The sequence below is a fragment of the Pleurodeles waltl genome, chromosome 4_1 (assembly GCF_031143425.1).
Source record: "Pleurodeles waltl isolate 20211129_DDA chromosome 4_1, aPleWal1.hap1.20221129, whole genome shotgun sequence".
NCBI classification, from domain to species: Eukaryota; Metazoa; Chordata; class Amphibia; order Caudata; family Salamandridae; genus Pleurodeles; species Pleurodeles waltl.
Genome location: NC_090442.1, coordinates 734,959,897 through 734,987,847, shown reverse-complemented (window position 1 = coordinate 734,987,847; position 27,951 = coordinate 734,959,897). Strand labels below are relative to the sequence as shown.

The following is a 27,951-nucleotide window of genomic DNA, read 5'->3' as shown; positions in this document are numbered from 1 at the left end:
CCTGCACTTAGGTCCTCTTCTTGGCTCTGCATCAAAGTAGATTCAGTCATCTATGGCAGCTTTAATTCTTTTCGACCAATGGGGTGACCACAGGAACCTTGACTGGTTTAAAAATAAAAATTCAGTGGTATATTTTCGCATATTCCTCAGCATTGATAGGTACTGTACAAATCTCTCAGTACTGAGAGGGCCTCCACTAAGAAATAATATTGTGCGTTTGCTAGAAGACATGCAGTTTTACCTTGTGGTGGTGCATTGTGATCTGTATTATTTTGTGGCAGACAGTGGTGTCCTCTGGGGGAGATGTGGAGGGGGGGGTGGGGGTATTAATATGGGTGGTGCATGTGGGGTTGAGGTGAAAACCTTTAATAGTGTGGGGGTCAATGTCTGTATCATCCTGGGGATCTGCATGGAAATCTTCCCCTGGATCATCCCGGTTTCCTGGTGGAACAGAGTAATGATGGGGATTGTCTGGCTTACATACAAACCTCCCCTTCTCTGAGTCAGAGTGGTCTGATTGTGATGAGAGCTGTGACAGCAAAAAGGTGTGAGAAGATGAGATTACAGTGGTGGAGCATGTGGTAAAGAAGGTGTGGTGATGAGTGGGGCCTAAGCGTCAAAGACTGCAGTGGTGGGCTGGGAGGGTCTCTGTGTTGAGGGGGCTCAGAGCTAGGCCCATAGATCAGTGCCTCCTATGGCTTATTTGCGGCTGGATGACAGACTCCCTCAGGAGCATGGGTCAGCCTCAACATGGGGGTATTTATGAGGCTCATCTCTGGAGGGATGATCCTTGAGTGAGTGTGAGTGAAAAAGAGGGGCCTTTTCTGGGAAGTTCTGCTTGCCTTAGAGGCATTTGAGGACAGAATCTCTGGGCTTGGTTCACTCTGCGCTGGCTCGATACCTGAAAACTTGGCTCCTCTCCCCCTCCACTGATGTGTTCCAAATATGTCCAGTGTATCGGGTATCCTTGGTGTTGCATCTTCTGGTGTTCCCAACATTTTTTGTGCTGGTGCCGGATGGTCTTTCTGCACGCCAAATGGCTCGACTCCTCATGCTCAGGAAACAAGCAGAGGTTGCACACACGATGCTTGTTCAGACATGAGGAATTTAGAGTTACATTTTGGGCAGAAGTGGTAAGTCATTTTGTACTGAATAATCCCCCAAGTGCAGTCATCCTCAGTAAGTCCTGGATATCAACAGCTGTGTTGATGCGAAGGTGACCGAATAGGAGTACAAACTGTGGTTGCTGCACTAGTACTGAATTCTTCTAATGAGGGAACCAAATCTTCAAGGAATGGCATCAAATGTTCTGTCAGTCCGAGAACGTCCGAAACAGATGGCAAAAAAAAAAACAATTTGAGGAGAATTGTGTTTGCCCTTGTGTATTTTGGGCTAAGGGTGGAGTGATGCGGCATCCTGTAACTCAAAACATCTTACAGGAAAAAAAGACCCTGCAAATATCTGTGCCAAACATTAGATGGCAGGAGTATGCAAAGTATTTGTATCTACAACATGCATGCCATAAAAATATCAATACATTGTTAGCTGGTCTGAGGCATGTCACAGACCAGAGAAAGGTCTGTCTGACTTACCTGGAAAACGATGTGGTCTGTGAACACATGCTTGATACAGCAGACAAAATATTCAGTTTCAGGCTCTGTCAGCTGCACAGACTCAGAAGACTTGAACAACGGGCCTAAATTCTTAAACTCTGGAATGGCAGCCAATTGCTCTGGAAAGAAACATTAAAAATGCTCAGGTCAACGGTTCACGAAGATATTATGGACTCAGACGAGAGTAAGAGTTGCTAGGACACAATTATACAGGATTTACACAATGGAGCTTCCAGTGTGCTGTTTGCAGTAAATGTAAAAACAACTTGTCCTTATTCTCCCTTTTACATAGCACACTATAATTCTGCCCTGTCTAAAACCAAGGAGCTGTGAGGGCATAAATGCTGTGTGGCCAAAGTTGCCAATTGTCTTCACTTTCACCACTTGCGCACCAAAGCTCTAATTCCAAAAATACTCCAAGAGGCCCTTCCCAGATTAGGATGTAGTGTTGTATGTCCACGCATGCTCCAATCATACCCTTTGACTTTCCATAGCTGGTACACAAGTACACTTAGAAATATGTGGGCAGGAGTGGTATGCCACCTCAACAAGCTACAGTCATTTGCCTTGAACTCCCATTCATGGCACAGTATATCATACAAAGTTTAAAAGTCCTAGTCTTCAAATGTTAGATGCAGCAACTTCACAAAGTAGTCTATGCGTAGCCCTACTCAAACCCTGGTCAGATCATTACACCCAGGTGTGCCAGAAGAGCAGCTGTTACTAGAACACACTTCCAGTCCGGAGTTCTCACTGAATTTCATAACTTAAAAATCACATTCTTATGTAGATGGCATACAAATATGTTGGTCTCAGGAAATTGGTTTATGAGAAGCTCTATTTTTAGAAGCTATTTTTCACCCACCTTGAAATATATCTTGACGGGCTGGAGTAATTTTCTCATGCTGCTTACTGACAACAGGAGTCATTTCTGCAATGAAAGAGGTTTGTTAATTTACCTACATTAATAACTTGCTTAGTGGAGGACCATGTACTGCAACAGTAAATATGCTTTATAGACAGAAAAACAAGCACTGACAAGTCGACAGGTCTGGCCTCGGCAAGTGGATGTTAGAGTTTTTTACTTTAAGTATGCATACCACAAAAAAACAAGTAAAAAAAGGAAAACACGTTGCCACCTCAACATGGTGGCTATGTGCTTACAATAAAAAGGTTAAATTACAAAAAATCAATTTAGTTTTAATTTTTATTGATTCAAAGAAAATGTACTAATAGATTTGAATTACCGTAACCTGAAGATAAGAGTTCAAACATAAAGATGGATACAAGATTAAGTATAAAGAATGGGACAAAACAAGCATTGACAAGGTAAAGTATTGGCTAAGCATTGACAAGGTAAAGTATTGGCTAACCATCTCTGGCACTGAAGTGCACTTCAGTTTTTAGGCAGATTCACATGTGATCAGACATATTGCTTATTTACAAGGCAAGAGAGCCAACAGCTAAAGTAGGCTGACCCATTGCCCCATGCTGTGTTCTAGGGTAAGAGGCAAAATGTAAATGACCGCTGAACAGGCCAATGGACTACGAGGGCTGATCGAAAGCCCCTAATTTACTAGAAGACTTTTAAACATTTTTGTTCAGATGAATCAGAGATACTAGTTGGAACATGGACTGTTCTGCCATACCTACATTTGTCACCATTTATTTTCAGCCATTATGTTCTCTGTCTCTCTACCGTTTGGAAGTATATTCTCGGATGCCATTTGTATAGTGCTGCAATAACAGATTTTTTTAGGTCGCAGTACAAAATATGGTAATAAATAACGTGAACAAAAAAAACCTCTCCCATGAGGTTTAAATAAACCAGATTTGAGTCCTGTGTTGACTTGACTTCAATTTGTCAAATCACAAGTTCAATTGGCAAACATTATGGTGTAACTGTCACTTTGAGTAGTAATACATCGGGTCACTGGTTTAATAGAAGTTTAGCTCTTGTCCGCTCCATTGAGAAAGAGAATTACATTACAGAAAAATAGTCCCTGAAATGCCCGTTAACAGCTCAGAAAGCAAGCAACCTCTTAAATTTGAGGCAAACACTGCATGACAACATTACGCAAACACCTCGAGTTTGTACAAATGCGTGGTACCTAGGAGTTTACAAGTGTAGATGCTCGTAATCAAATCACACACTTACACTCTTTATTGAAGACATCATTGACCAGCTGACAGTATCCTTGCAATCCCTAAACTTACACATATGAAAACCGTTTATCAAGCTCAAGGTAGATAAACAATACAAAGAAACTGGGCACATAAAAAAATAATTTGCATCTAAGCACCGGGCAGATCTCAGAGTTCATTTAAGTAGCCCACCAGCAACCGAGTAGTACGTATAAATCTGGGGGGATTTCTTTAGGCCCAACGACCCTAGGAATTAAGAAACTGCAAAAACAATCACGGAAAAAAAACTGTACTAACCCTCGCAAGGATCCTGAATCTGCAGCGAGACAAGCAAAGAGACAACCTGTCTGTCCTAAAAATATAAAATGAAACTGCAGTCTTGGGGTTGAAAGTTCTAACATCACGAGTGTTCTTGAAAGGGATGGAGAACGCCTGACTACAAGCTCGGCAACAAGACAAACTATACCCTTGTTACTGAACTGCCAGTTTGATACTCTAACAGTAAAGACTAGCAATACAAACGAAGCAGAAGGGCTCGCAATATCTCTAGGTACCCACCCCTTTCGATGCTCTTGCAGGCATGAGATGCATGAAACAACCTCAAGAAACAACCTGCACTAAAGTCCAAAGTATTAGCAAGAGCATCTCAAAACAACATTTGCATACACAGAAATGATTTATCTTGCACTGCAGGTTCAATCCCGTTTATCGACTGATCTATTATGCACATTATTGAAAAAATATGAACCGTTACCTGAACAATTTTACTGTATTATTTAACATGATTAAATGTTTTTTTACATGACTCGACATGCCGTACAGGATTGGAGACTACTGCAGTGCAAGGTGGCCAGCTCTTGCCTCAGACATTTCGAGCTACAGAGAAATGATAACTAATTATATATCATGTCTCTGTAGCTGGAAATGTCTGAGACAAGATGGCCACTTGGCACTGCAATAGTCTCCAACCCTGTTCGGAAATAATGCAACAAACGCAGAAGGCTGCCAATGAAAAGAAATCCATGCAGGCCGCTGCAAAATAATGCCGCCTGTGTAGGAAGGGTAAATAGGCTCTACATGCTACCGCTGGTGGAGTCTAAATAAAGGCACACGCTAGCATGTCTTAGTATTCGACCCTCTGTTGCTAATTACTCTTAGTGGAACAAGCAATAAGAAAGCGGTATTGCTCTAATTAAGTCTTAAAGGGCCATATTTATACTTTTTGACGCAAAACTGCGCTAACGCAGTTTTGCGTAAAAAAAAATAGCGCCGGCTAACGCCATTCTGAAGCACCATGCGGGCGCCGTATTTAATCAATGACGTTAGCCGGCGTTAGCCGCCGGCGCTGCTTGGTGTGCGTATAAAAAAACGACGTACACCAGGCAGCGCCGGCGTAGGGGGATATGGGGCTTGGGCGTCAAGAAATGGGGCAAGTCAGGTTGAGGCAATTTTTTCGCCTCAACCCGATTTGCGCCATTTATTTCGACTCCCAACCCCCATAGAAATGACTCCTGTCTTAGCAAAGACAGGAGTCATGCCCCCTTGCCCAATGGCCATGCCCAGGGGACTTCTGTCCCCTGGGCATGGTCATTGGGCATAGTGGCATGTAGGGGGGCACAAATCAGGCCCCCCTATGCCACAAAAAAAAATGAAAAAAAACACTTACCTGAACTTACCTTAATGTCCCTGGGATGGGTCCCTCCAGCCTTGGGTGTCCTCCTGGGGTGGGCAAGGGTGACAGGGGGTGTCCCTGGGGGCATGGGAGGGCACCTCTGGGCTCCTTCAGAGCCCACAGGTCCCTTAACGCCTGCCTTTTGCAGGCGCTAAAAAAACGGCGCAAAAGCGGCCGTACGTCATTTTTTTTGACCCGCCCACTCCCGGGCGTGAATTTTGCCCGGGAGTATAAATCCGACGCACATGCCTCGGAGTCGATTTTTTTAGACGGGAACGCCTACCTTGCATATAATTAACGCAAAGTAGGTGTCCACGCTAAAAAATGACGCTAACTCCATGGACTTTGGCGCTAGATGCGTCTAACGCCAAAGTATAAATATGGAGTTAGTTTTGCGTCGAAATTGCGTCAAAAAAAACGACGCAATTCCGGCACAAACGGAGTATAAATATGCCCCATAGTTGTTCATTAATGACTGCTTGCACAAATGTAGTGAACTTTTTGAATCTTTCGGTATTTACACATCTTAACAAGGTATTTATTTGTTTTTAAAACTCATTCTATTGTAATAAATGTTCATTGTAAATTTCATTAATTTATTTTAAAATAAAACTGTATTGCACTGCCAGGCAAAATAAAATGAAAAAAAAACACTATTACAGGTAAACATTCAAACAATTTCTAAAAACCATAAAAAGGCACGTGACAAATGGGCAATTAAAAAATTAAATAAGATCACTGATAAACATATTTTATTTAGCAAAGCGAGTGGGTGAACCATACTGCTTGATGCAACCACAGCAAGAAAAAGCCAGATTATGGGATGTCATTTAACAGTTCTGGAATATGGATAAACACATTTGCCTGGCTAAAATGGTCTATATTATACTGATTGTTGCAGCCAAAAATGACGCAGAAAGTGTTTTGGGTACAAACAATTACCAGTCAAATTGAACTCTAAGTCAGAACCGGAGGCGAAGATTATGCCTTCTTTCTTCGCTTTATTTTAAACAGCATACCACTTCATCATAAACCCACAACTGCATGTCCCAGATAGCGAAGGAAAAATAGTAGGCCGAAACAACCAATCAAAATCCATATTATACAGTGCCTGACGAGGCTCCCACTGCCTCTTTCTTCATTGCTCAGCAGCAGATAGTTACCCTGTTTGGTCTCTTATAGTGTAAATATATTTATTGCATTTGCACATGACATGGACTTGTTCTGAGCTCAGGATCTGAAGTGAATAGTTTGGTGCTTACTGACCTTTTCCTTTCAGGGTGGTAGCCGAACAAGGCACAGCATAACACAACCCCACTGAAATAGAGGCAGTGGCCCACTTTCTGCAGTGCCTGTCTCCAGTGAGAAGGACTTACTACTTCTCGAGCATAGCGATGTGGGGGCAGTCTTTTCACTGTCAACAGGTAGCTAATACATCATAACGCGATCATAATAGTGCGATGCCCGTGCATAGGCAGACATGAGTTTTCCAAACACTTTTTAACTCTCTACAGCAAAGCAACATTTTTAGATCGTGCCCAAGACAGCACATGCGTTGTTGCTTGCAGAACATTTTGTTACCTTACAGTAGGCTTGGAGCCTGCCCATTGCTTAGCATTGGTTGGCTCCATTGCCACTTATTTCCAAGTTTCTTTTTGACCAGCGCACCGACTTCACTTTCTCTTCATGTATATATCCATCCTCTAGTGCATGGCCCAAGAACTTTTATCCTGTCACTGCTTGCACTTTGAGCAACATTTTAATTTAGATCAAGAACTGCTTAAGAGTGTGCTTACAGGCAGTCTCCCTCATGCGCTCCTATCACCATCCTGTGCTGTTGCTTGCCCACCATCACATTCCCATCCCTCTGTATTGTTACTTGCCCTCTTCCACCCTCTAGTTCTGCTCCATGTTGTTACTTAACCCCTTCCACCCCTCTCCATGTTACTTGCTCACTCCCCCCAGATCCATCCCATTACTTGCCCTTATTTGTCTCACTGCATCTGTTGCTTACCCCTTTCACCCATGTCTTGCAATGTTGCTTGTCCCCCCACTTGTGTTGTTGCTTGCCCCCAATCACCTTCCGGCCCCTTCCCACATTGTTGCTTACCTCCTCCCACCCGCCTGCCGCATCCAGCTTTGTTGCTTGCCTCCTCCATTCAATCTTACGTTGTTGCTTGCACCCCAGCCTTCCCCACCAAACCCCATCCTAACACACATTGGGCCACATGTACTATCGCTGGTACTGCTGTCTGCTCTGTTGGTGCCCCATTCACAATGCGAAGGTGGGTCCCTTAATGAGCCCTTCCCATTTGCGAATAGGTTACAACTAATATGATACTTGCAAATGTTTTGTAACCACATTCTGGTCCCAAAACATTCACACATACAACTGCGAGTGGCTATTAGGAACAGACGCCCTTAACACTCCCCTTCCAAATAACGAATCTCAAACCCTATTTTGAGAGTCAGAAATAGGTTACTAACTCGCAAAATAGGGTTGGTGCAGGTCAGAAGGCCATTTAGCGGTCGCAAACGGCCCAATTAGCTGTTAGCAACCGCTATATCCTTTTGCACATGTGGCCTATTGTTGCTTCCCCCTTCGACCTGGGAAAAAAGCACTGGCAAAGCCAGCAGGTCTTGCTGCCTATGCGACCTATTGATTTTGTCAATGTTTTCAGTCGTGTTGCACAGCAGCACAGTTCTGCAGCATGGCTGACAGTTAAAACATAACAAAAAAACCTAAACAAACGCTGACTTCATCAGAGCGCTTTTTTTTTTAAATTCTCGGCGGGAAGCACCTACACCCTTCCCTCCCCATCCTCCCGTTAGAAATTCATTTTTTTGTTTTGTTTTAAACTTTTATAACAATATAACCTCACTCCTGTCCATAGCAATACTGTTAATTTGCTGAAGCAGATACCACATGGGCAGGAACTTTGTACATTCTGAAGGGTAAGTGCCAAGTAGTTTCTTTGGTAAATGTACATGTGGTGGGTAGGGAAATGGGATAGTATCTTGCATGGTTTATTCATGGGTGGCAAGAGATACCGACCTCCTTATTGTCAAAGAAGCCCCTCCTAGATCAAGACATTTCGGCTCTGGAAGAGAGAGAAGCCATAGTTCAATCAACCTTAGATCCAAGGTTTTTAAAGAAACCTCTTGCACATCCTGTCATTAACCTCAGGGAGTTCAACCAGCAACTAGCTTCCCACCACTTCAAGAAGGGGGTGATCCATTTTCTCAGACAGTCTTAGGCCCAAGAAATTCATATTGCATCCTGAAGGGTGCATATTTGTCAATACCCATCTCTCCACAGCATTAAATGGTCCTGCAGTTCCTGTGGCAGACACAGATCTTTGAGTTTAGGAAGCGCCCAAATGGTCTACTGTCTGCATCGTGGTCCTTCATGACATATTGGGACCGGTAATTAAATACCACAGGAGTGAGACTGGTTGTCCATTTTGGGGACAAACGGTTGATGGATCTATGCACAAATTACATTCTCAAACATCTGGGGATGGCAGCCAACCTCTTTCAAGATTTAGTATTCATGAGAAATGAGGAGAAATCTCACTTGCCTCCAAAGTGAAACATGACCTCCTCCAGATGATGCTGCGCTTTCCACAGGAAAAAAAAAAGGTAAGAGTTTGGAGGGAACAAAGGAAACCACTTGCAAAAGAAAGCTCAAACCTCTTGGGGGTCCTAATTTACTCCTCCCATTTCAGTGCTGTTCCCAAACTGCTCCACTATAGAGCACTCCAACACCTGAGGAAAAATCCTGAAAACCAGATGTGGAACATTATCCAGACAAGGAAAGTGGTGTGGAGAACTGAGCATGCATATCAATTGTCTGGAGCTGCTTTTTGCTCCTTTGTGGTTCAAATGCCTCGGCAGTCACATATGTAAATCACCTAGGACACACTCAATCAATCAAAGGCGTAGGCAGGACTGGCCAAGGATATTTTATATTTATCTGAAGAATCAAGTTTCAATGAGGGCAGACTACCTTCCCAGTGAGGACTGTCACTCAGATACATTCAGGACTCCAGAGCACAGAGACTGAACCCAACTGTTTTACTGGTAACTCATCAACAAATGTGACCCTATTTGATTGTCAGTTCCTAAAGCACTTTGGTTGGACACAAGAATTAGGAGCAACCAAGAGATGAGTTCATGAAAGAGTTTAGTGCGGAATGCAATGATGCTTTCCCGTCATTTGCCATGATCACATGGGTGATACCTGATGTACGGGGACAAATCGGCAGATCTGGAACCCATGGCACAGAACTAGAGGTTACATGTCTTGTTGCCATGTTCTGAACTTTCTTCGAATTCTCAAATCAGTTTTCTCCACATTAGGAATCATCTGATGGACCCACTGGGCTTCAAACATCATTTAGTAAAGGAGGGGACTGTATGTCTCTTGGCCTGGACGACTATAGGGGATGCTGGATGATCTCGGGCCTATAGAAATAGGCTGTGGAGTTCATTCGGAGAGCATGGGTCGACATCACAGTTAAAAGGTGCAGACCGACATGGAGGAGATAGACTAGGTGTGTTAGATGGGGTCTGGGTTGGTGGGGACAAATTTTACAGGTCTCAAATTGCCTCTCCGAGTATGCACCTTCTGGGCTGCCTATGGATTGGTAAATGCACTTCTATTGGTGATTTCAATGGGCCACATCTCAGTGGGCAACGTACCAGTGGGGCAGCATACAACAGTTTGCAAGTAGTTAAAGGGGAGAGGGGGTAAAGACAGCTGGTGCTCTCTTCTCTGGAGCCCAGCTGCTCCATTTTGTGGAATGTGAATAAGGTTCTGAACTTGCTTCTTTCAGGGACTCTAAACAAATACTTAGCAAGGAGGAATGGTCAGTAAAACTAGCCATGCTTCAGTGCCCTGTATCATGCAGAAGAGTGTCTGAACAGGCGTTCAACATCTTAGGAAGGATACTTACCCCTAGCATAATGTGATGTTCATGGTTAACCTCAACCCAGTGAAGATTTCTACCTTAGAAGTAAGTTGTTGTAATTTGACATATTTGGCACAGAACAGTTTGTTACTACTGTCCAAGAATGTGTTTGAAGTTAATGTGTTTTTCCCATCACAGAACTCATTTCAGTCATAACATTAGATAGTACATCATTTATGTTCCATTTTATTGTATAGGAACAGCCCAGATAAAATCAAGATTAATGCTAAACGGTTATGTCAGGGGAGCTCACTTCACAAGTTGAAAGAGGGAGTGGGAAGCCTCATCAGAAATTACTTAATTGTGTTATGGAGTCTGACTGGTTGTTTTAGACTACCATTTTCCTCTTGTTTCACAGAAATGTAGTTGAAGATCTATGTTAAAGCCATATTGTAAAATACTGAATTCTCACATCCATATCTGTGCTAGAATTTAAACTTATCTTCATTACTGTTAGGAAATCTTTCATTCACGCTTTAGCTTGGGCACATGTAGGTTGGCTGAACATGCGATCCAGCTTTCATTGCGCGCAGCACTTTCTCTGATCTGGCATTTTTACAGCTCAAAGGACTCTTATCTCAAGCACACTGGGATGTGCCTGGCTTTTTGCCTGCAATTGCTTTCTAGCAAAGTTCTACCACTGACACTCACCAGGTTATATGGAAAAAGACAATCTGTGGCAGTGGTTAATTACCTGATGGGTGCACAGCTTTTTCCCTGTACCACTGAACGAGAGCTTCGAGGCCCCAGTGGTAAAAGATGATCAGTCTCACAAAATTAGACCATTCTTTTCCTCTGAGGATTGCTTGGTGAATGCAGCTTATTGTGCAACAGCAGCAATACAGGTGTCCTTTAAAAAGGAGATAGCAAATGTCACCCAAAAAAGGAAGTCCCACTCAAGTGAATGAAGTGCATTTCATTTTCTCTATCTCTACAATCAGTGCCTGCACTGGTACTGCCATCACTATGTCAAAAAAGGTAGAACCTTCTTCACAAGACGAGAGCTGAAACACTCAGATGGGCATGCTGCTTGCTCCCACCCCTCCTTCCTATGGATGTGAAAAGAGATACTGAGATCTGCCCAACAACAATGACAACCTGGAAAATGGACCCTCTAGAATATATGGACTATAATCGCATCCACACCATTTGGTGCGCTCTATCTCATGGTTCACAGTGAGGAAAAGCAAGGAAGATGCACTTCGAATCAATTGGACTTCCAAATGTATTTCAGAACAGGCACCCTGTAATTAGAAATGTGTTTTCCATCCACTGCACACAAGAAAAAAAATGTTACTTACCTGTAACTGTAATTAACCAGTATTGGAATCTTTCATAGATTCACATGCTTGAATAATTCCCCGCGGTCGAGTGGTCGCATTAGGAATCATCTGATGAACCCACTGGGCTTCAAACATCATTTAGTAAAGGAGGGTACTGTATGTCTCTTGGCCTGGACGACTATAGGGGATGCTGGATGATCTCGGGCCTATAGAAATAGGCTGTGGAGTTCATTCGGAGAGCATGGGTCGACATCACAGTTAAAAGGTGCAGCCCGACATGGAAGAGATAGACTAGGTGTGTTAGATGGGGTCTGGGTTGGTGGGGACAAATTTTACAGGTCTCAAATTGCATCTCCGAGTATGCACCTTCTGGGCTGCCTATGGATTGGTAAATGCACTTCTATTGGTGATTTCAATGGGCCACATCTCAGTGGGCAACGTACCAGTGGGGCAGCATACAACAGTTTGCAAGTAGTTAAAGGGGAGAGGGGGTAAAGACAGGTGGTGCTCTCTTCTCTGGAGCCCAGCTGCTCCATTTTGTGGAATGTGAATAAGGTTCTGAACTTGCTTCTTTCAGGGACTCTAAACAAATACTTAGCAAGGAAGAATGGTCAGTAAAACTAGCCATGCTTCAGTGCCCTGTATCATGCAGAAGAGTGTCTGAACAGGCGTTCGACATCTTAGGAAGGATACTTACCCCTAGCATAATGTGATGTTCATGGTTAACCTCAACCCAGTGAAGATTTCTACCTTAGAAGTAAGTTGTTGTAATTTGACATATTTGGCACAGAACAGTTTGTTACTACTGTCCAAGAATGTGTTTGAAGTTGATGTGTTTTTCCCAACAGTTTGTTACTACTGTCCAAGAATGTGCTTGAAGTTGATGTGTTTTTCCCATCACAGAACTCATTTCAGTCATAACATTAGATAGTACATCATTTATGTTCCATTTTATTGTATAGGAACCGCCCAGATAAAATCAAGATTAATGCTAAACGGTTCTGTCAGGGGAGCTCACTTCACAAGTTGAAAGAGGGAGTGGGAAGCCTCATCAGAAATTACTTAATTGTGTTATGGAGCCTGACTGGTTGTTTTAGACTACCATTCTCCTCTTGTTTCACAGAAATGTAGTTGAAGATCTATGTTAAAGCTATATTGTAAAATACTGAATTCTGCAGTGTCATAACAAGCAGTTAAAAAAAGGACCAAAGTTGTCCAATGACCAATCAGGTGAAAGAACCCTTTAGAACACTCACTACAGAGGCTCCAGTCCCTCAGATTTACCCACACAAGGGTGAGTTAATACTGAAAGTCCATTAGAGGGAGCCTCTATGGGGAGGAGAGTGGGTTGCAAGTGAATCTATGAAAGATACCAATACTGGAGAACTACAGTTACAGGTAAGTTACTTATTTTCTTCTCCAGCATTGAATCTTTCACAGATTCACATGCTTGAAACAGAATAGTCAGCAGTTTGTAACCATAAATAACACGCATATACAGAATAAGCGGATGGTGGGATATAGAAATTTGAATGTGGCTCACCTTAGTGGAATAGATAGCGTAAAACAGCTTGCCCCACTGCTGCATCCGACTTAGCCTCATCCAGGCAGTAGTGCTGAGTGAAGGTGTGTCTGCTGGACCATGCTGCTGCTCTGCTGAGTGGAGACACCAGCAAACAGAGCTGTTGATGTAGACACAGCTCTTGTAGAGTGGGCCTTTGCTCTATCCAGTAATGGTTTTCCTGCTTTCGTATGACAGAATTGGATGGCATCTGCAATCCAACTTTCGACTGTGGCTTTAGATGCTGGAAGCCCTTTTCTCAAATTTCACAATGTCACAAATAACTGGTCTGATGTGCAAAACAGTTTTATGCTATGTAAATAAAACTTGATGCACCTCTTAATACCCAAGATGTGAAGAGTTTGCACTGCTCTTGTTTGAGGATTTTTTTTTTTGTTTTAAACAATTGGTTCATCTAGATGAAAGTCCGACGCTATTTTAGGTATGAATTTAGGGTTAGTCCTAAGGAGAATATTGTCTTTTTTTAACTGCATGAAAAATTATTTTACAGTAAACACTTGTAGCTCACCAAACCTTCTAACAGATGTAAGCGCAAGTAGCAGTGCAGTTTTCCAAGTAAGATATTTTAAGTCTATCTTGTGGGCAGGTTCGAATGGGTCTCACATCCGCTGGCTTAATACAATAAAAAAGATGCCAAGTAGGAGGTGGTTTTTTTCACAGCGGGAAAAATCCTGAAAAGTCCTTTAATGAATTGTTTGATAATTCTCAATGACCAAAAAGAAGGTGTCTGTCTGCCCTACTTGTAGGAGGCTGGCCTGGTTTGTAGTGGGTACCAAAGGTACTTACACCTTGTGCCAGGTCCAGTTATCCCTTACTAGTAGAATAGAGGTGTTTTTAGCAGCTTTGGCTGATAGAAGGTAGCTATGGCAAAGCAGCTTAGGCTGAACTAGGAGACCAGTAAAGCTCCTACTATACCACTTACATCATATGCACAATATCATAAGAAAACACAATACACAGAGTTACTAAAAATAAAGGTACTTTGTTTTTATGACAATATGCCACAAGTATCTCAGTGAGTATCCTCAGTAAGAAGGTAAATAATATACACAAGTTATATGTACACAAACCAAAAATAGGTAAGTAAGAGTCAGAAAAGTAATGCAAACAGTGTAAAATTACAATAGGTTGCAATAGGCAAGTGTAGGTCTAGGGGCAACACAAACCATATACTCCAAAAGTGGAATGCAAATCACGAATGGACCCCAGACCTATGGGAGCTTGTAGAGGGTCGCTGGGACTGTAAGAAAACAGTCAGGGTGTCCAAGATACCCCAACCCAAGACCCTGAAAAGTGGGAGTAAAGTACACCTACTACCCCGCGAGAGCACAATAGTTGTGATAGAGTGATTCTGCAAGAACAACAAACACCAGCAGTGCACTGACAACGGATTTCCGGACCTGAGGACCTGCAAGGCAAGGGGACCAAGTCTAATAGTCGCGACAGTGTCCAGGTGGGGAAGGAGCCCAGGAAACCCCGGATGAAGGTGCAAGGAAGCTGCCCCCGGATGAAAGAAGCTTGGATTTCTGCAAGAACGAAGAGGACTAGGAACTTCTCCTTTGGCAGGAAGATGTCCTACGTCGCGATGAAGATTGCAGAGGTGTTCCCACGCAGAAATACAGCAAACAAGCCTTGCTAGCTGCAAGGGTCGCGGTAGAGGTTTTTGGGTGCTGCTGAGGACCAGAAAGGACCAGGATGTCGCCTTTTGGAGGAGGAGACAGAGGGGGCGCTCAGCAACTCTGAGAGCCCTCACAGAAGCAGGCAGCACCCGCAGAAGTACCCCAACAGGCACTTAGAAGAATAGTGAACCGGAGTCCAAGCGAAGTTACAAAAGAGGGTCCCATGACGTCGGAGGCCAACTCAGGGGGTTGTGCACTGCAGGACGGAGTGCTGGGGACCCAGGCTAGGCTGTGCATGAAGGAAATCCTGGAAGAGTGCACAGGAGCCGGAGCAGATGCAAATCACGCAGTACACAGCTTTGCAGTCTAGTGTGGGGAGGCAAGGACTTACCTCCACCAAACTTGGACTGAAGAGTCACTGGACTGTCGGAGTCACTTGGACAGAGTTGCTGTGTTTTGGGACCTCGCTTGCCTGGATGAGAGGGGTTCCGGAGGACCAGTGATGCAGTCTTTTGGTGCCTGCATTAGCAGGGGAAATATTCCGTCGACCCACAGGAGATTTCTTCGGAGATTCTGGTGCAGGGTGAAGGCAGGCTACCCCCAGAGCATGCACCACCTAGAAACAGTCGAGAAAGCCGGCAGGATTAGGCGCTACAATGTTGCTGGTAGTCGTCTTGCTACTTTGTTGCAGTTTTGCAGGCGTCCTGAAGCAGTCAGCGGTCGATCCTTGGTAGAAGTCGAAGAGGGAGATGCAGAGGAACTCTGGTGAACTCTTGCATTCATTATCTGAAGAATTCCCCAAAGCAGAGACCCTAAATAGCCAGAAAAGGAGGTTTGGCTACCAAGGAAGGAGGATTGGCTTACAAGAGAGGTAAGAGCCTATCAGAAGGAGCCTCTGACGTCACCTGCTGGCACTGGCCACTCAGAGCAGTCCAGTGTGCCCCCAACACCTCTGTTTCCAAGATGGCAGAAGTCTGGGACACACTGGAGGAGCTCTGGGCACTTCCCCTGGGAGGTACTGGTCAGAGGAGTGGTCACTCCCCTTTCCTTTGTCCAGTTTCGCGCCAGAGCAGGGCTGGGGGATCCCTGAACTGGTGTAGACTGGCTTATGCAGAGATGGGCACCATCTGTGCCCATCAAAGCATTTCCAGAGGCTGGGGGAGGCTACTCCTCCCCAGCCCTTCACACCTATTTCCAAAGGGAGAGGGTGTAACACCCTCTCTCAGAGGAAATCCTTTGTTCTGCCTTCCTGGGCCAGGGCTGCCTAGACCCCAGGAGGGCAGAAACCTGTCTGAGGGATTGGCAGCAGCAGCAGCTGCAGTGGAGCCCCTGGAAAGGCTGTTTGGCAGTAGTCGGGTTCTGTGCTAGAGACCCGGGGGATCATGGAATTGTCCCCCCAATACCAGAATGGTATTGGGGGGGACAATTCCATGATCTTAGACATGTTACATGGCCATGTTCGGAGTTACCATTGTGACGCTATACATAGGTAGTGACCTATGTATAGTGCATGCGTGTAATGGTGTCCCCGCACTCACAAAGTCCGGGGAATTTGCCCTGAACGATGCGGGGGCACCTTGGCTAGTGCCAGGGTGCCCACACACTAAGTAACTTTGCACCCAACCTTCACCAGGTGAAGGTTAGACATATAGGTGACTTATAAGTTACTTATGTGCAGTGGTAAAAGGCTGTGAAATAACGTGGACGTTATTTCACGCAGGCTGCAGTGGCAGTAAGAATTGTCAGAGCTCCTATGGGTGGCAAAAGAAATGCTGCAGCCCATAGGGATCTCCTGGAACCCCAATACCCTGGGTACCTCAGTACCATATACAAGGGAATTATATGGGTGTACCAGTATGCCAATGTGAATTGGTAAATTTAGTCACTAGCCCGTAGTGACAAATTTGGAAAGCAGAGAGATCATAAACACTGAGGTTCTGGTTAGCAGAGCCTCAGTGATACAGTTAGGCACCACACAGGGAACACATACAGGGCACATACTATGAGCACTGTGGCCCTGCCTGGCAGGGTCCCAGTGACACAAGGACTAAAACAACATACATACAGTGAAATATGGGGGTAACATGCCAGGCACGATGGTACTTTCCTACACTCCTAAAACGAGATATTGCTGTTAGGTGAACAGTTATTGATGAATGGGGAAGACCAGATTTAGATTTTACTAGATGTAGGAGATGTGGCAAAATTTGTTCAGGAGTTGAAGAAAACGGGTATACATTTCTTTGCTGGCATCAAATACAGAAACGTTTCCATTTTACTTTATATGATTTGTTGGTGGACTCTGCTCTGGCTTTAGCCAGAATTTCTCTACAATCTGAGGGAATGTTCAGGTTTTTGAACTTCTGGGATTCAGGAGCCAGGCCAATAAACGTAGAGATGTCGGATTGCAGTGCAAGATCTGGCCTTTGTTCATTGTTAACATCGTCAGACTGGGTGTTAATTGTATGTGTGACTGTTCTGATAGTAGGAAACGTTATGTGTACCAGAATTGTCTGGGCCATCTGGGAACAATGAGAATGATCCTGAATTTTCGAAGTATCAATGGGATTAAAGGAATCTGGGAAAAGCGTAAGCAAATATTTTCACCCATTTTACAGAAAATGCATCTCCCCACAATCCTTTCTTGTGATGCCAACTTCCGTGGTACTGGCATTTGCGGTTGTTCCTGGTTGCTAACAGGTCCAGCTTTGGTGTACCGAGTCCTGTAATAGTTGATGGTTGATGGTTGAGCTCCCACTCATGGCAGGCTGAAGACAGTCTGCTTATTGTGTCTGCCAGTACATTTGATGCTCCTGGTAAATGTTCTGCTCTCAGAGTGATTTTGTTGTGTATAGCCCACTTCCAAATGTCCGCTTGGTGTGACGGGGCTGTAGAACTTGTTCCACCTTGCTTGTTTAAGTAGTGCATGCACGTGGTGTTGTCCGTTCTGATGAGCACGGATGATTTGATAACTCTGGGGAGGAACAAGCAGAGTGCTAGAGCTATGGCCTTTAGTTTGCGATGAATGATGTGCATACTCTTGTCTGAGTTGGACCATTTTCCGCTGATGGAGATTCAGTAGGTGAGCACCCCATCCTTGTAGAGACGTGTCTGTTATTATCACAAACTCTGCTATTGGTGGTAGAAATGTTAATCCTTCTGCAATATTTCTTCTCTGAGCCCTCCACTGCTTGGAAAATACCATTATCAGAGTCATACGAATAATGTTGAAGGATCCTTGTGCTTGTTACTTACCTGTAACAATAGATCTCCAGTACTGGAATCTTTCATAGATTCACATGCTTGAATCATTCCCCGCCGTCAAGGTGGGAGTCCCTGGTACCTTAGAAAAGACAATGTCCCCAAAGACATAACAGCAATAACAATTAGTATTCTATCAAATCAGAGTGCCCCACCCTCTAGAACCCTCCTGAGAGTAGCTCCAGTACCTCAGATTTTCTGAGCACTAGTGCGGAAGTTAAAGGCTGAACAAGAGATATTTAAAGGTGAGCTTCCCCGGGGGGGTGGGTGGGTGGGTCGCATGTGAATCTATGAAAGATTTCAATACTGGAGAACTATAGTAACAGGTAAGTAACTTATTTTCTTACTTCAGTATTGGAATTTTCATATTCACATGCTTGAATCAGACTATAAAGCAGTATTCAGAGCACACTGCTTTGAGTCTACATCATTCAAATTAATGAGAGATCTTTGAGCTGTCCTTAATAATATGAAAGCATTACTTTCCATAAATATATCATCTACCTGTGCACATATTTATATACTATAAAAGACATATGCAAATGAAACACAAAGATTAAACCATGCAATGTGCGGAGTAGAAAAGAAGGATGGAGGGAGGCAAAGTGAGCTCACCGTTACTGGAACATATGTCTCAGGACGTATCTCCCTTAGGGACAGCATCCAGACGTAGTGCTTCATAAACGCGTGAGTAGTCTTCCAGGAGGCTGCTCTGCGGTGAGACTTTCAGTGGAATGTGATCCACCTCTGAGAGCAGGAGGAGTTCCAAGAACCAGTGTTGGTGGGGCCAAATCGGAGCTATGAGGATGAGTCTGCAATGCTCTTGTTTGATCTTTGCAAGTACTCTGGAGATTAGAGGAATGGGTGGAAAAGCGTAGGCAAATATTCCGCACCATGCCATCGAAAGCGCAATTCCCCCAAGAGCCCGAATGGTGAACCCAACTTGCATAATAGCGGCATTTGGTGTCCTGCGGAGTTGAAAAAAGATCTAGTTTGCTTTTTCCCCACCTCCCGAAGACCTGGTCGAGTACCTCCTGGTTCAGCTCCCATTCATGACAGGAGGAAGTCAGTCTGCTGAGAGTGTCTGCTGGATCGTTCTGCCTTCCTGGTAGATGTTCCGCTCGTAGACTGATGCGACTGCGAATGGCCGAATTCCAAATAGTCTGCGATTCTCAAGATAGGGGGAGAGATTTTGTTCCCCCTTGCTTGTTTAAATAATGCATTGCTGCAGTATTGCCAGTTCTTATGAGAACCGCTGAGCGTTTTATTCTCGGAGGAAAGCCTGCAGGCCCAGGGAAATCGCTTTCAACTCTAGGAAATTGATGTGATATTTTCAGAAGGAGTTGCTACACTTTCCGCTGATCTGAAGGTCTTGAAGATACGCTCCCCACCCCTCGAGGGAGGCATCTGTGGTGATGATTAACTGAGGGCGAGGAGGTAGGAAAGGAAGACCTACTGTGATGTTCCCCTGGTCTTTCCACCAGTGGCGCTCTTGAACCATCCGAGGAGTTAATGAGCCCCCCTCTGAATCCACTGAAGATCTAGGTCCTCCTGCAGAGTACGCATTCTCAGTCGACAAAAGAGGACTAACTGTATGCAAGAGGACATCATCCCCAGAAGCGATTTGTAGGTGCGCACAGAAAGAGCCATTTTCCTTTTACTCTGCTTCTTAGGCAAATGAGTCTCCCTTGCCTCTCCATTGAAGGAAAAGCCCTGTCTTTGATTGTGTCGATTTTTGCCCCTAAAAAAGGTCATAATTCTTGTTGCCAATACGTTTGCCTTGTTCTGATTCAGAGTGAGGCCCAGCTCGTCGAATAATGCTATCAAGCCCTTGTTGAGTAGGAGGCTGCCTGAGATGACGCGCTTTTATTAGCCAATCGTCTAAGTAGGGAAAAAAAAATATTTTTTTCTTTCTCGGGGAAGCCGCTACCGGAGCTTGGAACTTTGTAAAGATCTGGGGGGCGGACTTCAGGCAAAATGGAAGAACCCTGAATTGGAAATGGCTGCTGGCTACTGTGAAACGGAGATATTATCTGTGGGCAGGTGAAATCGGAATATGAATGTAAGCGTCCTGTAGATCCAGGGACGTCATAAAATCTTTGATTCATGCGGAGAAGAATGACTTGCAATGTGACCATGCGAAAGGTTTGGCGTTTGAGGTATTTGTTTAGGTCCCTGAGAACCAGAATGGGATGCCAAGATTCCTTGTTTTTGCGCACCAGAAAGAACCGGGAGTAAAAAACCTTTGCCTTTTTCTGAAGAAGGAACCCTCTCTATCGCTCCCTTCCTAAGCATGGTCACGACCTCCAGCCGGAGTTGTTTTAGATGCTTCTGAAAGAAGGTATGAGGAGGACGAGAAGGTGGGCGTTGAATGAACTCTAAAGTATGGCCAACTCGAACAATGTTTAAAACTCACTGATCTGATGTTATTTCTTCCAACTTCCGATAGAAGTGTGATATCTTTCCTCCTATCTTCTGGCTTTGTGGTAACGTTGTAGCTGGAGCCTGGAACACGTCATTGACGTCTGACCGCCTCTTTGATCTGACGCAGTCTACCCCTAGGAGGGAGTCTGAAATAGGACACCTGAGGTGGTTGCCTCTGGGAGTATTGCGGTTGAAACTGCTGTGTAGCATAGGAGGGGTAACGAAAGCTCTGGTAACCCCCTCGATATGTCGAAACTTCTCGACCTATGGAGGCACGAAAGGGCATCTTCTTAAATTGAAGGGTTCCTAAGGACCTTGCAGTGTCTGTTTTGATGGCTTGTAGGGCCTCATCAACACGCTTGCTGAAAAGAGCCTCCCCATCAAAAGGGAGGTCCAATAGTTTATTCTGAACCTCTGGACAAAAGGAAGTTGCCCTAAGCCAGCCCTGATGCCGCAGCACTGCCCCACCAGCTAGCTGCCGAAAAGCTGTGGTTGCTATATCCATGGCGCTGTCTATCACCTCAGCTGAGGTGCGCTCTCCCTCCAAAAGGATTTTCTTCACCTCCACCTTAAGAGTCTTCCGAAAGGTGGTCTAGATACGGGGCAATATCAGCCCACAGGTGCCTGTTATACCTCCCCAGGATTGCCAATGAATTTGCTGCTCTTACTATCAGGCCGACATGGAAGAGAAACGCTTCCCGAATTTGTCTAGCCTTCTCCCTTCCTTAACTGTAGGAGTTGAAACTGGCATTGATGGATTTTTTGAACGCCTCTGTGCTGCCTGTGGTATGACAGAGTACGGCTTCGGGTGACTAACTAGACACACTGGGGCGTCCTCTGGGGCCTTATATTTCTTGCCCAAACCCATGTCTTCTGATACATATGGTTGCTGTCGTTTAGGAGAATACTCTTGATAATACTCCTCTTCACCCTCTTGACACTTAACATGGAGTTGTGAAGGGCTATGGGCTGCCCCAAACGGCCCACCATCATCAGAATCTTCCTCCAAAAGATGAGTTGGGATTAATGGTGTAACCTTACTCGGGGATGCAGCTCTTGGAGTGATATCTCCTCTTCCTGAAAAAGACTGCGTTTTTCTCCTTATCAACGACTGTGCCGTCGACGAGGTTGTCGATGAAGTTGTGTCCAATAGTCCTACTGCTCTAGTCGACCGTGTCGCCAACAACAGCGTAGACATCCTCGTCGTCGATGGTGTCGTCGACAAACAGGAGGCCACCATTGAAAGACTGGTTACTGTTGCCGTCGTCACTGTCGATGCAGTAGCTGTGTAAGTTCTCGTCGATGACGGTGTCGGTGTCGACGATGATGACTTAGTCAACAGTGGAATCGTAGTCCACAGTCTGTCCTCCGGAGCTGAAGAAGGCTTTCTGAACCCCATCAGAACCTTTGGAGGAGGCGTAGAAGGCTCTGAGGAAGGTTTAGGTACCTCTTTTGATGTTGAAGGCCGATGCTTAGACTTAGATGAGAATCTGCTCTCCTGAGGTGAAGATGACATACTGCGGCCTTCACCAGACCCTGTGAGGTCTTTTTGAAACAGGCTGGCGGTGCTTCCTGGGCTATTCTGACCGCGGCGGTAAAGCCACGGTCAGAAAAGGGGAACCGGCGGTTTCCCGCCAGTTTTCCCCTGGCCCAGGGAATCCGCCATGGCGGCGTTGCTTGCAGCACCGCCACGGGGATTCCGACCCCCTTCCCGCCAGCCTGTTTCTGGCGGTTGTCACCGCCAGAACCAGGATGGGGGGAACGGGTGTCGTGGGGCCCCTGGGTGCCCCTGCACTGCCCATTCCACTGGCATGGGCAGTGCAGGGGCCCCCTCACAGGGCCCCATACAGATTTTCACTGTCTGCTTAGCAGACAGTGAAAACCGCGACGGGTGCCACTGCACCCGTCGCACCCCTGCAACTCCGCCAGCTCCATTCGGAGCCGGCTTCCTCGTTGCAGGGGCTTTCCCGCTTGGCCGGCGGGCGGCCTTTTGGCGGTCGCCCGCCGGCCCAGCGGGAAAGTTGGAATGACCGCTGCGGTCTTTTGACCGCGGGGCGGTCATTCGGCGGTAACCGCATGGCGGGCGGCGACTGCCGCCCGCCGCGGTCAGAATGAGGGCCTAAATCTTCTTCCACAAGAAGAAACTGAGCAGAGCTCAGAGGAGACTCCCTAGCATGATGTGCAGTAGAAAATCTGAGGTACTGGAGCTTCTCTGAGGAGGGTTCTAGAGGGTGGGGCACTTTGATTGTCTGAGGCTCAAGTTTGGTCTTTTTTACATAACTTGGATAGATTACTAAAATGTAGAGTTTTAATGTTATTGATGTTATGTCTTTGGGGACATTGTCTTTTCTAAGGTACCGGGGACTCCCATCTCGACGACGGGGAATGATTCAAGCATGTGAATCTATGAAAGTTCCAATACTGGAGTAAGATAGCATTCTCAGGAACGACTTGTATATTCAAACTGAAACAGACTTTCTTTTGATAGGTTTTCTAGCCAGTTGCTGGATTTTTGTTTGTCTGTCTGTCCAAAGAGGTAGAAGCTTTGTCTGTGTTGGTGTTGAGGGCTGTGCCTAGAAAGGTTAGTTTCGCCTTTGGAGTAAGTGATGACTTTTGAAGATTCGTTGTGAAATCCAATTTCTTGAGCGTCAGACGTAAGTTGGTATGAACTGTGACTGTTTGAGTTGTGGGGGCTTTGATCAACCAATCATTCAAGTATGGGAATACTTTAACTCCTCTTGGTCTTCGATGGGCTGTTATCAGAGCAAGAATTTTTGTTAATATTCAAGGAGCTGACTTTAAACCAAAAGGGAGTACATTGAATTGGAAGTGGGCACCAGTTACCTGGAATCGTAAGTACTTTCTATGATTGGGATGAATGGGGATGTGGAAAATGTGTCCTGGCGGTCGATAGATGTCATGTGGTCCCCATGGTTTGGAAGGTGTAAAATGTCTTGTAAGGGGACAATCCGAAATGGCTTTTTTCAGATATTTGTTTAGTTTGAGAAGATTTAATATCAGGCGCCAGTCTCCTGATGTTTTCCTGATGAGAAAGAAAGGGGAGTAGAAGCTCATTCCTTTTTAAGGCTTCTGAACTCTTTCTAATGCCCCCCCCCTTTTTTTTTTTACGATCTTAGGAGAAAATTCCATCAGTGGTTGTTTTAGATGTGGATGGTGTAGGAAGCTGTCCTGGTGTGTGGTGGACACCTATGGTGTTGGCACCTTATACCAGGTCCAGGTAACCCCCATCAGTGAATGAAAGCAGTGTCTAGGAAGCCAGGGTGCTCTAGAGGAAGCTGTGGATGAGCAGCCAAGACTTAACAAGGATGAGTGTAAAGCACTTGCAATACCACAACAGTCACGGAGTAACTTATCACACCTGAAAGGAACCACACAGTGTTACAAACATAAAGATAATTTATTACAGTAGCACTGAACTGGATTACTTATAGGCAGTCCCCCAACTGGAGGTAAGTACACTATATATATATCTATATCTACACAGTAATAATTAAGACTTCGCATAGAAAACAACAAGCATTGGCAAGAAATTATAGAAAAATGGCTAGGGCCCTAGGGGTGGGCCAAACCATATACTAAAATAGTGGAATGCGAAGTGAAGTCCCCCACCCAAGGATATGTAGTTGTTAGAGGGGAGCTGGGAGAACTCAGGACCCCTAGAGGTGAGTACCTAAGTAACTCCCAGTGACCAGGAGAGCAGAGGTAGGTACCTGGTCTTCCCAAGGACTAAGAAGAGAACTTGGAAAAGGAACTTTGCAAGAACAAGACCAGACCAGAGGAACCCAAAGGTGTATTTTAGAAGAAGAGGACCTGCAAAAGAAGGGGACGCAGTCCAGCCCATGATGGTGTCCTGTGTGGGCAGGTGCTACTACCCACCATTCTATGGATTAAGATCCGGGTCGACGGGGGAGGAAGAAGATCACCGGTGGAGCCCAGGAGCTGCAGAGAAGTCCTTGGAGCCGTGCAGATGATGTCCCACATCGGTCGCCGGGTTGCAGTTGGTCAGTGGTCAGGAGGACCACCAACAAGCCTTGGCAATTGAAAGTTGGAGCAAAGGAAGAGTTGCAAGGCTGAAAAGGACCAGCAAGGAGGTGAGTCCAGGCTGACCCTCAGCAGTCTGGAAAGCCAGCAGAAGCAGTTGCAGACCCACAGGAAACCAACTGGCAGCAGGCACAGGAAGTTGCAGTGAGGCCCAATCAGTACACCTGGAGAGGAGTCCCACATCGCTGGAGCTGCAGAGAGAAGACTGTCCTTGGAAGGATAAAGTGCTGAAGGCCGGGGCTACTTGGAGCCTGAAAAGCCCTTGGAGCAGGAGTCAACAATCCTTGGTTGCGGCAAGAGTCACGGTGCACAGGGGTACTGTCCTGCAAGGAGAGGCAAAGGCTCACCGTCTCCGAAAACGGACAGAGGGCAGAGAGGACCAAGGGGGCGACTCTGGACCACCACCTGTGTTGCAGGATCCACGCAGTTCTAGCGGATGGCAGATCCACGTAGCCAGATGTCGCTGCAGGATGTTCATGCAGGAGAGTGACTCCTTCATTCCAAGGAAGATTACTTCTTGCTTCTTGGTGCAGCTAAAGACTTACTGACCCCAGAAGATGCACAGCTGTGGAAATGTTGCAGTTGCTGAAAGGTGCTGGGGAAACAATGGTGCAAGGCAAGATAGTCTTTGGAGTTGCAGTTGTGTCAGTTCCAGTTCCGGTGGTCAGGAGCATAAGATGTAGATTGCACAGGAGTCCTGATGGAGTTATGCACGCCAAATCTGTGGACCCACCCACAAGAGAGTCCCTTAGTAGCCCTAACAGGGTGTTTGGTCAATTTACACTATGACCACCTATCAGAGGGGGTCCCTGATGTCACCTGCCTGACCTCGCCACTCAGATGCCCCTAGGGGCCTCTACACATCTTGGTTTCAAGATGGCAGAATCAAGTGGTGACCTGGAGGACCTATGGGCACCACCTTTGGAGTGGTGATGGACAGGGGTGTGGTCCCTAACCTTTCCTTTGTCCAGTTTTGTGCCGGAGCAGGGACGGGGGGGTCTCTCCTGGTGCAAATCGATTTATGCAAGAAAGTCACCAAATGTTCCCTTCAAAGCAAACTGGTGGCTTGGGGAGGCTACCCCTCCTCAGCTTTGTAACATCTATTTCAAAGGGAGAGGGTGTTGCCTTCATCTCCCGCAGGAAATCCTTTGTTCTTCCTTCCCCTGCTTGAGCTGGTCAAGCAACAGGAGGGTAGAAAACTGTTTAAGGGGTGGCAGCAGTGTGGGCTGCCCATAAAACCCTGGGAGACTGGTAGGCGCAATACTGAGGGGTCCTCTAAGGATCCCCTAGAGCGCACGGAATCATGCCTCCAGTACTGGCATTAGTATTGGGGTATGATTTTGACATGTGTGACACCAAACACGCCCAGGTTCAGAGTTACCACTATGTAGCTGTACCACAGGTAGTGAGTGACCTGTGGCCAGTACACTGGTAAAATGGCTTCCACGCTCATGCAGGGGTGCCCTCACACACACAGGAACCTGCACCCTGCCCTTTGGGCTGGAAGGGTCTTCCATAGCGATAACTTAAAGTGACCTGGTGCAGTGACCTGTGGTGAAAGATTGCATGCACCTTTTCACGCAGGCTGCAATGGCAGGCCTGCAGACATATTTTGCATGGGCTCCCATGGGTGGCATAATACGTGCTGCAGCCCATAGGGGACCCCAGGTGTCCCAATGCCCTGGGCACCCAAGTACCGTATACTAGTGACGTATAGGGGGAACACCAGTATGCCTCCATTTTTTTTAGCCCAGCTTTTTCCCAGTGCCCTAATACAGTCCAGTCATCCTAGGAGACTGGTAAGGAGCCCTAGACTTTCAGGGAAATTTTGTTATTTGTTAAAAAGTGTTTGTACTGCTACCCAGGCCTGTTTACTGTAGGCTCCCTGTGTTTCAGCCAGCTTGGCCTTTTTAAATTGCTGTTTTTTTTTTAGCCGTGACTGTTTGAAATTTCCCTCCTAGTTTTTGGCAAAAGACTGCATAAAGCCAACTACCCCCACCTCTCTTTTTTTAAGAAACAAGGCTACATACACCTCAGTGGCTAACTAGAGTGTGTTTAGGAGACTGCTTAATCAGTTTCTGTGATTTAAATTGTGTTTAGAAAGTGTGTACATCACTTGTTTTTGCCTTGAAAAAAGCCAAATATCTGAGTTCACGACAAGCAGTATTTCAGTGTTTATCAATCTCCCCCTTACCTGGAAAGTATACTCTGCTAGCTTGGAAGTGTGGATTCAGCCTGTCTGTATCCAAGGAGATTCTGAATAGAGCAGCAGATTCCTCCTCCCTTCCACAGAGGCTTGGCTTTCATATAACTTGGCCCTTAGATACGTTTTTATTGGTTGTTGCATATATTGTTGTGATTAGTTCCTGTGATTAGTATTTCTATTGGCTTACAGATTAGGGTTGGTGTTGTGATTGGTACTAGGGTTGGGATTCCTATTGGTTCATGATTTTAGGGCTGGTGTTGTGATTGGTACCAGGGTTGGGATTCCTATTGGTTCATGATTTTAGGGTTGATATTGTGATATGTACTAGGGTTGGGATTACAATTGGTTTGTGGTTTTAAGGTTAGTGTTGTGATTGGTGGTCAGGACTATGGGTAAGATTGGTGAATAGGGCTGGGTCTCCCATTGGTTGTGGGGTTTAGGGTTACAAATCTAATTGGTTAGGGTTAGGACTAGGTTTCTATTGGCCAATGGTGCTATTTAACCATAGGGATTACGGTGTCTCAGCTAAGGGCTGAGAGGACAAGGGCAGTTGCCTGTTCGGGCCAGGTCGGGCATAGGGCCAGAAATGCTGCCCAAAGTTCCATTTACCAGAAAGGAACTTACTCCCTACGCATGCATCAACATACAAACACATTATCAACAAATACATCCAACTCTTGCATCACAAACTGACCTCATACAGATTGCAATGACTCATCAACCAACACAAAAACACAAAACCCCACATCATACCACACCTATACACATATCCACCACACCTACAACAGTAAGACACCTTCATTCTCACACCAACACTACTCTGTCCATTCCCACTAATATAACCTACCATCGACCACACGACACAAAACCACATTATACACTACTTTCGGCCATCCAGATACACACTCCCTGTTCATACAAACCAATAGCGCTATCCTCTTACCTCCTGCCAGATCCCCTTTTAAAATGACAATAACTAAACCCAGCCTTCCAACACACCACCTACAAACACCCTCCCCCTCTCTTCACCAATTACACACAACCATACAATCTTTAAACTCCACTGCACCACACATATTACCTCTTCCAGTCATCAAAACTAACACAAACA

The 27,951-nt window shown here is 45.5% G+C and overlaps 1 protein-coding gene across 2 annotated transcripts in view; it reads right to left on the bottom strand.

Annotated features, from left to right (window-relative positions):
* Nucleotides 1-27,951, bottom strand: part of COPG2 (COPI coat complex subunit gamma 2) — a 297,572-nt gene that overhangs the window by 85,487 nt on the left and 184,134 nt on the right. For both annotated transcript variants that reach the window (XM_069229321.1, XM_069229320.1), the window contains 2 exons: nt 2,479-2,544; nt 1,593-1,732 (listed from right to left, as the gene is read on the bottom strand). In XM_069229321.1, coding sequence (XP_069085422.1) covers nt 1,593-1,732; nt 2,479-2,544 — 206 coding nt within the window. The remainder of the gene's footprint in view (nt 1-1,592; nt 1,733-2,478; nt 2,545-27,951) is intronic.